At 37.7% G+C, this 9,897-nt stretch overlaps 1 protein-coding gene across 3 annotated transcripts in view; it reads left to right on the forward strand.

Moving 5' to 3' along the window:
* ACVR2B (activin A receptor type 2B) overlaps nucleotides 1-9,318 on the forward strand; it is a 122,006-nt gene extending 112,688 nt beyond the window's left edge. For all 3 annotated transcript variants that reach the window (XM_032679407.1, XM_032679399.1, XM_032679416.1), the window contains one exon: nucleotides 194-9,318. In XM_032679407.1, the coding sequence (XP_032535298.1) occupies nucleotides 194-388 (195 nt within the window). In that variant the 3' untranslated portion in view covers nucleotides 389-9,318. The remainder of the gene's footprint in view (nucleotides 1-193) is intronic.
* The last annotated feature ends 579 nt before the right edge of the window (nucleotides 9,319-9,897 follow it).

Below are 9,897 nucleotides of genomic sequence, written 5' to 3' on the forward strand. Positions count from 1 at the left end.
AAAGCAAAAGCTTAAACGCAAAAACACATATTTAAAGTAATTGTTAAAGCTTATCCTGTGGTAATTGCCACATCACGGAGAGGTTTTCTTTACAGCGTTGGGCTGTGCCAAATGGACCTCACCACCCTCTTCAAGGGCAGTCCCGGGAGCAGACGATGTTGCTGATGGTGTTTTCTCGCCGTTTTGTCTGCAGGGCTTGGCGCAGCTCTGCGTGACCATCGAAGAGTGCTGGGACCACGACGCGGAGGCTCGGCTCTCGGCGGGCTGTGTCGAGGAGCGCATTGCGCAGATCCGCAAATCCGTAAACGGCACTACCTCGGACTGCCTCGTCTCCATCGTGACGTCCGTCACCAACGTGGACTTGCCACCCAAAGAGTCTAGTATCTGAGTCCCGGGTCCTGGTTCACTTTTGTCTTTCCAGACTCAGTGGATTTGGGAAAAAAAAAAAAAAAGAAAAAAAAAAAAAGAACCGACAAAAAACAACAAGGAAAAAGTTTGGGAAAAAAAAAAAATACAAAAAAACAAAACACAAAAATCCAACAAACCCATGAATGCAGCTGCTATTTTATCTTGACTTTTTATTATTATTGTTATTATTATTATTATTATTTTTTTGGATTGGATCAATTTTACCAGCACATTGCTCTACTGTATTAAAAAAAATGGACATTTCAGCAAGCATTCAGGTGCCGACTAATGAATGCAGAAAAGGTGCAGGTACCTCAGAACCTCAACAAACTCACTTCAGTTGTTTTTATTTTATTCAGTTTTCTGGATTTCTCTTTATCAGTCTGTCTTCTGAGCGGAGCATCTGTGACATAAAGCTTATGTGACATAAAGGAAAACCACCTACCATCTTCAAAAACGCAATGCTGCAAACTGTGGAGGAAACTTAAGACTGTTATATAAAGAACACACCTTCCTCAAAAGGATTTTTCCCCATTTTGTTTTGGTTTTGGGTTCAGTTCCTTTTTTATTTTTATTTTTTTTTTTTGGAAGTGAGCTTCAAAAAAAAACAGCAGATGTGTCTTTACGGATCTAACGGGTGTCATTGTAACATGGAAAAAAAAGTAACTGGGCGGAGAATGTTAATTCTTGATGGTAGAATTGAAGGGGGGAGCGTAGAATAGGGGTGGGGAGAGTGACGTTGGACTTGGCAGCATTTGGGGAAACATCATTTGCTATGGAGCTACTTCTCAGGTAACCATTAGAGGAGGGGAAGGACATTTCTGGGCAGAGTATTAACGGCTGCAGAGTGTGGAGAAAGCAGAGTTAAAGAGACGGTGGTTGGAAGCAAGGCGCTGGTTCTTTCTTCCTCCAGAATCTCGGGCTTGGCAGTAGAAGAACAAAGCAGAACTATAATTACCTTTTACTTTTTTGACTCCAGATAGCAGTGGGAAGGATGCTTTTAAGTCGTGTAATCAGGAGAGGTGGCAAAGTGTGCTTTCAGAAGCACTTTGGTAAAATACTGGAAGACGGGAAAATTCTTGCATCTCATTTTAAGTGTGAGTCAGTTGAGGAAATTTGGCCTTGGATTGATTATCTGTCAGCCCAAGCTACCGGTGCAGAAGGTGGAAAGAGCAAAAGGGTAGAAACTGGGTAAATAATTTTTTTTCTTTATTAATTTGGAGTTGGGGGAGTGAAAATACCTGAAGAACGTTGAGAACCCTATGGGCTGCCCAGCTGAGCAGCAACAGTGATTCCCACAGCATCTCTCTGACCGGTTTCTTTGACACTGCTTTCTCCTTACTCTGTGATGAAACTTTTTTGTCTTAAAGTGGTGCATATTCTAAGATACCGTTACTCTTATTATGCCATAAACTCGCTCTAGTCAGTGAATGTTCCTAATGCTGCTGATTCAACAATGAAATATTTTTTTAATTTGCAAAACATGCAATGTTTAAAAAAAAAAAACTTAAAAAAAAACACAAAAAAACAAACACAAAACACACACACACATACACATTACGTGGCTTCCGAGGTTTAAACTGAAAAAAAAAATTTAAAACTTCATGACCACAGACCACCTCAAACCAGAAATACCTCAGAATTTTCTACTTGTATGAGTTTTATTATATATTTTGTTAGTTGTGTTGTCTTGTAGTAAGTATATTTTAATGTAAGTTGGCTTTTATGACAAGGGAGTTTTAAAAAAAGAAAAAAAAGAAAAAAAGTTCCAAAATCTTTTAGGAAGTGCTACCATTTTTTTGTTGTTTTGTTTAATAAAGCACCATTGTAAATAACTGTATACAGTTGTAGAATAACTGCCTATATAAGGTACCTGGGCATTATTCACTCTTATTTGTGAAGGCTGTTTCCATTCTGTGTTATTTTTTTTTTGGTCTGTTTTAGTGAAAGGACAGTACATCGTTTTTTTCTTTTCTTTTTTAATTTTTTTTTCCATTTTTTTTTATTTTTACTTTGAATATAACATGAATTCTGTGTCTTGCTAGACTGACAAAGTTATGTCCATTGGATGGCCAGATCTTCTAAATTTTCCTTTGTGTTAAGCCAAAATGCAGTCCTAAACTAATCACCCTGCAATGGAAATGTAAAAAGTCTGTATTATGTAAATGAATTGGACTTCTCGCCACTGCCAAATTATCAGTGTGCACCCTTGCACAGATATAATTTATTAAGCAAACAAAACTGCTAATTGGAGAAAATATAAAGAAAATTGAAATATATTTCTTGAAAAGTATAGCTTTAAAACCTAGAGGTCACAAATGAGGACATGGTCCTTTATCTTGAAGAGACATTAAGAGAATTGCCTTAATTTGTCTATCTGAATAAAGTCTTAACCTATTCTTTCAAGTTACTGAATGTATATTGCATATTAGTATGTACACACATGTAACTGTGTTTCCGTGTGTAGGTTTGAAAGTTTATGTTTCTTGGTGTTGAGAAAACCTTGACAAAACCAGACAGAACGATACCATTTTGACCCAGCTGATGTCCCCGGTGGGGGGTGGCATCTTTGGGCCTGATGCTGCAACATACCTACGCTTGGCATTAAGGGTGTAGGTAGCTCTTCTGGTGTCATGACATTAGGCACTCACTTGATGTTAAGCGTGGTTGTAAATGTTTGCAGGATCAGTATTTTTTCATGTTTAATACATTTCTGCACTGAGATTTATATAATAATGTGACTATGTTTTAGAAGTGAAGTGATGTAAGGGTTGGGGTGGAGCGTAGAGCAGTTAAGGTTGAGTGAATACTTGTTTCGAGGTGGGCTTGCTCCCGTTTCCCCAGGAATGGGAGCCAGTTCATGTTGCTGCAGAAAGAAAAAAAGCTGTACTGTCTTTTAACTGTTAATATCTGTTTGCTCTTCTGGATTTTTTCCTTCAGCATTACGTATAATAGTTAAAACAGGCTTATTACAGCAGTTGCTTTTTTATCCTGATTTCTTTAAGAAGCTTTAAAGTATTTATTGAAAGTGCCATATGATTTTAATAGCCTATTAGACAGTGTCTGAAATATTCTCTTTCGAGAAAGCATAAACAAAAATTCTCACATGTAGCTTATCTTACTGCGGGGAACTGCACGACCGTACAAACCTTGACCGAACATTGATTGTAAAGTATTACATCTTCCTGGTGTAATGGTTCCTTATAGATCATCTTGTCAGCAGGATTCAGAAACTGACTTTAAAATGAATTTCCAAATTGCGTGTGTGCTGAGTTACAAGTTTTATATGTGTGTAGGTACGTGTGTCTTGCTGTTGCAGCAGAGACGGAAATCCTGAATTTCCGCTTATTTCCAAATTTGTACGAGTTTGGCTCAAGCTTTTTTTTAAACTGGTATTTATTTTATTAATGAAGACAAGCTCCTTTTAACTTATCGGTCTTTCAACAGTTGAGCTGCCAAGTAAGTAGTTCCCTCACCACTAATCTAGCATTTGACAACATGATTTTGGTTCTGTTTGGTGCTGCAGAGGCTTTTTCCAAGTCAGGAATGGGGCACATCCATAGGTGTAGCTGTCATAAGCAACTGCAACTCTTTTGCTCTTAACGCTCCCTTGAATAGGATGGGAACAACACCTCTCTTCTGTTACTTCCCAATCACTAAATTTCACTTCCCATTTAGACATAGAGGAAGCTGGTCTTCAAAAAGTTGATGGCAGAATTTTATTGGTGACCTTCCTCTCTTGTATGGCAGTTCTGAGGTGAATACTAACATTAAATATCCTGAGTAAAAATTCTCCTTGAATTTAAGAGCCGCGATTCCCCATCCCTTCAGTGATGAAATTCCTTTTCATGAATTTATTGCACTGGCTGTGCTGGTTTCCTAGGTGAACAAAGTTCACATTTTTAAACTGGAAATACCACAGAGGCTAAAATAGGGGTATTTTTTTGAGATGATAGAGCTGTGACTTGCTAATGAAATTGCATTAGTACAGCAAGGCTGGAAATTGTACGTGGCTTATATTGAAATATAGGTGCATATTACAAGAGATGGCTATAAACCAGCGTAACCATCAGTTAAGTGGTACTAGGCTTATTCATTATGATTAAGGATTTTAGCTGATCCTGATAATTAAGAAATTTCTATTTAAGGCAAAAGAAACCCATTTCTTATGCTGCCTCATTCTTCAGCTGAAATTATCTTACAGAATATCCAGTGCTAGATAGTTGCACCTATGGAAGTGCCAAAATATTTGTGTATGTTTGTTTTGAAGAGAAGGTCCGTGAGTGCCTCCCGGTAATTCCACTGCATTTTCCTTGGGTCTCCTGATTCCTTGCTGTTCTCCCTTGAAGTCAGTGGAAGCAGATATTTCCAGGTTGGCTGGGTCAGGCCTCGCCATTAAGAATCCTGATCCCCCTTAATATCACAGCACGGAAAACAGAGAACACACGTTTTATTCCTCTTGTGCTGCTTTCTAGTCAGACTGTAAGGGCTTGCCCTGGTTTTCCAGAGAAGGGTCTGGTTCCACTCAGAATGGAAGGAACTTGTATTGCAGAGGAAGGTGCTGGTCGATAAGGTGTGACAGTGCTGTTGTTGCAGTCCTCTTCAAGCCACACTCCGCTTTAGAAGTTGCTAAGCAGGAAGTGTCCCGCAAACTTTTATCACTTTTACATACAGGATATTGTTTGGTAACATTGTAAATAAAATAGACTATATAATAGAGGAAAATAAGGACATTTTGACTTTTTTACTTTGGGAAAAATATATATATATTTTAGTTACATATACAAAACAAAAATTCTACATTGTGTGAGAATTCTTTTATACCACAAATTATTTTTGTAATGTCTAATATGTTTCTGCAGGGAAAAGGGAGAAAGGTCTGTGTACGCACAGCAAATAAATAAAGAAATATATATATGATGTTTAAATTAAGTGTGCACTACATCAAAGTCTAGAGGATATAAGAAGTGTAGCCTGAAAACAGTTTGAGGAGCAAGTTTGGATGTACTTGGACATGCTTTGAGGATGGCACTGAGTATATGTTTAGGTTATCTTGCGTGTCACATCCCTTCTGCTAAAGATGCTTATTGCTTTTCTATGGCCATCTTCAGTTAAACCAGGAAGAGTTTTTTCATGTATTCATGTGAGTATCCATGTGTGAGCAGTGTGGCTTTTGGCATATGCTGGGGTGCTGCAGTGAGTTGTGAAGTCAGGGTGCTAAGAGTTTACCAAGGCCAAATAGCCGGGCTGATCTCGCTCGCAGCCGTATCCGTTTACAGCAGCTGCGTCTGCTGCATTGACAATATGATCTGTAAGGAGCTGTTGCCAGTAGAGTCCTGATAAAACCAGTTCCTAGAAATTCCTTCTCTCTGAAATGACACAACTAATCAGGCTTCACCAGAACACACAGATAATGTGCTCTGTGTTCCCAACATCAGATTTAACAGTCTGCATCGGAGGCACTGAAGAAAAGGAGCACTGTCACATCCGAAGCCCTTCCTAGAGAAAGAGCTTTTCAAATCTGTGTAATCAAACCAAGGTATTCTAAGAGTATTAAAGCAAAAGCAACTTAAAATGTGGGGGGGGTTTAACTTATTTTTCCATCAGACCTAAAATTCACTCCAGGTTTTTTAGTTCTCTTAACCTTGACAGCACAGAGTCACTGGGTGAGGGTTACTGAAGAAAGCTTTAAACCAAACAATACATGGCTCTACCTTGGAGCTGGTTTGACAGTGTGCCTTTTGAAATCAGTGCTTACACCACTTCAAGCAGGCTTCTAGAATTGCCGAGTCCCTCAACTGTGTTTGGGTGAAGTCCTGGCCCTGTGGAAAATCAGGGAGAGAGTTGCCATCCAATCCTGTGTGACCACGAGTGCGCGTGTGTTCCTGGAACACCTTCCAAGCACACCTGGTCCCTTACTCACATGGGAGTTCCTGTTTTGTAACTCATTTCAGGGTCATGCTCTGTTCCCTGATTGAAGTAGTAGCCTATGGAGTAAGCAGCAATCCTTTTTGTCAGGACACTTCCACAGAAGGAGATCACACTTGTGTTATGTCCATCCAGCTGTTCTGAAATGTAATGCTATTATTCTGTTGTGCCTTTATTTTTCCATGTAAAAGCAACTGCTGTAAGCTTTCCATTTCTTTTACTGTTTTTTTTTTCTTTTTTCTGTCTGAAAAAAAATCCCCAACTTTTCATTGCCCAGCTGTTATTTCTGGATGCAGTCTGTGATCCAGGTATTTCAAAAACCAATTACCTCAAACCTCATGTTAAACAGTGTTGCTATCTGGATTCTCCTTGATACTACAATATTGTAACAAATTGCAAACAGGAACCTTGCTATATATGGGTGTTTATATATATGTATCATATACATATATACATGTATATGATATATATATATACGTCAACAGAAAGTGATCCCCAAGGACTGAAGGAAAAAAGCAAAACTTATTTTGTTTTCCAACATTGAAACAAAAAGGACTTCTATGAAGCTCTATAATGGCATTGTGCTGGATACCTATCAAGAAAAAGTGTTCTCTGAAAAGTGCTTCCTTTGTTAGCCTTTTATTTCAGTATTTTAATGGGGCAGATAATGTGAATAAAACATTATTTCTGCATTTTTTGGCTGATTTTGAAGCGGAGGCCTCTTAATCTTTCCAGGTGTTAAAAAGCAAAAACTCAGTGTATAATATTGCAGTAAGGTTGGTATTGCAAAACTAAAACATGTTCTGGGAAGATTTTGTAGCTTCTGTTTCTGTGATGAGTAAGGCATTGGCCACACTTTATTCAATTTTTCTGCTGTTTTGATGAACTGAAGTTGAATCAGTAACCATCCTAGTCAATTAAAATCCTAATTCAGTAGTCGCTGGCATTCAGCATTGCCACCTCTGTTAAAACACCAAAATAACCCCCCAAAAACAACCTGAACCAAAAATCCAGCCATGACAGAGGAGGAAGAGGAGGTTGGACCATCTCATAGCTCCTGGAGGTGGACTTAGCACCAGAGCAATTTTGAGTATAACAAAAATCATGTTGACAAGACTCAGAACCTGTCTGGCCCTTTTCTTTTTCCAACTACTTTCTCCCAAGAATCTTCTTGTAAAATCAGACCTTCAACTACAGCAACTTCTTAGTGGTACTTTGTTGAAGAGAATTCTTTTCAGGTCGTATTTTCTGCGGAAAAATAAAAAGTTAGACCATTTTTTACATTAACATTTTACTGTATGTGTTCCCCCTCCCAAATGTCTGTTTTTAAAAGATGTATCCATGTAGTTGATGCAACTTTACAGTCTATATTTTACTTGGACAACATAGTAGCTTTCCTGTCCAAATACTAATGAATTTACTATTACTAGTAATTCATTTAATTACTGATAATGAATGACTAGTAATTACTTTACTATTAGTAAAGAAAGAAAATTAGATGGTTCCCTTTCTCCATTTTTTTCTAATATTTCTATGGCTGTTGATGATTATCATCTTTGGTAAATCAAAGTGCTAAAATCTCCCAGGAGGAGGCATTTTGCAATGCTGCTGGCCTTCCAATGGAATAACTACGATGCAAAAGTCAATCTGTTGGCGGATCAGGATTGAAGGAGGTGGTTACTGCAAACTAAGTAACATTCTTGGCCTCAATTCTCTGCCATAAGCCCGCACAATGCCATTGTCAGTCTGTTCGAACTATCCGCTTAACGAATTCTGCATGATCCTCATGGTAGAGTTGAAAGTCTGATCTTTCACCTGTTAATATTTTCACATTCGTCCCTAAGTTTGACAAATTTTGTACTGTAAAGTTGACTTAAGTACAGTTTGATGTCAATTCTTGTGGAAAGAGCTTTCTGCATGTCACATTAGACGCATACAGTTAAACAACACAGCATAGTACAAAAACTCACAAGAAAATGTTTTGGCACCAGCAGGAAGAAATCTCACCCTGACCATTTGTCATTTTAAACCATCTTATTGTAAGTTTTACCAGCTACTTCTAAATTTGTGCTTTATTTAAAGAAATAAAATAAAAAAATCCTAAGACTTGTCTAGCGTAGTGAAATATGTGTATATCAGTTTTAGGATAAATAGCTAAGTCTTATTACGCTGTGTTACTTAACTTGTATATATAGAGTATACATAAGAGTTTGCAGTAACCTGTTTCTCCAGGATTTCCAGTTTGAATGGATTTAAACTCAAACTATGAGATTAAGTAAATGATTTAGAAGATTGCAGAATAAACTGAGTGTAAATTACAGGAAGCTCTATCAGATGGTGAAATAATTTTTAAAGAGTCTTTTGGTCCTTGGCTCAAATTCAATAAGTACTGTTTGTATACCAAGATATGTGAAATGTAAATGTTGTAGGTTATATTTCACTCTTGTAGCTATAAAAATGTAGAACAGAGATAGCTTGTACTACTGAGTTAACAAAAGTTATACTAAAGTATCCTGTTAAAGAAAAAAGTATACAGAGAGTTAAGCTCGTTGCTGTAACCCCTTTTGGATTGAAGTGTGCTGATTTTTCATATATGTATATTTTATATATATATATTCTGCAGAAGTATGTATATATAAAATGTACATATAAAATGGCCTAATGCAGACATCCATTGTATTGCAGTTATGAAATGAAGACATTTTGGAAAGAACATTGTATCATAGTTCATGAATTTGCAGTGGATCTTTGTTCCTTTTTACTGTGGTATTTTAGAAATGAGTCTCAAGTTTGAAATTAGATCTGCCAAGTTGGAGTTTTGCTGCTTCAGCTTTGCACTGGGTGTCCGAATAAACCAGTATGAATGTAGTATTTGCCCTGTGTGAAGCAGCTACACCCCAACAGATAGGAGGAAAAAACCTAGAAAGAACTATTTCAAGTTTATCTTTTTGTATATGAAAATAAACAGTAAATTACAAATAACTGTTTCCCTCATTGGTGTGATGTTAAAATCATTGTTATTTTATTGTCTTTGGCATCTAGCTGGAGGATTTCCTTTTTCATAGAAGAATGTTTTAGGTGTTGCAATGGCATCTCTGCTGTCCAAAATCTCTAACAAAACCTCTGTAGAGGCATATCTGAAGCCTCTACTCCCATCACTTGCAAATAATTTCAAAGAGAAGAAGGAATTAGCTGAAATTCATAGAATTATAGAATGGTTTGGGTTAGAAGGAACCTGAAAGATCAGCTAGATCCAGTCTTCCCGCCATGGGCAGGGACACCTTCCACTAGACCAGGTTGCTCCAAGTTCCGTCCAACCTGGCCTTGAACTTCCAGGGATGATGCAGCCACAGCTTCTCTGGGCAACCTGCATCCTTTTGTTATTATTATTTTATTACTGTAAAATTAGTATGTCCTTTTGAGTGTGTTGCCTCTTTGTAGCACTATGGTAACACTGCTTATCATTCCTAGCAAAGAACTGTTCACACAGAGCATTATGTGCATGTTAAGCTGTATCAACAAAGTCCAGCCATGTAGCTGCAATTGCCAGAAACCAAAGGA

This window comes from Chiroxiphia lanceolata, chromosome 1 (assembly GCF_009829145.1).
Source record: "Chiroxiphia lanceolata isolate bChiLan1 chromosome 1, bChiLan1.pri, whole genome shotgun sequence".
In the NCBI taxonomy this organism is placed as follows: Eukaryota; Metazoa; Chordata; class Aves; order Passeriformes; family Pipridae; genus Chiroxiphia; species Chiroxiphia lanceolata.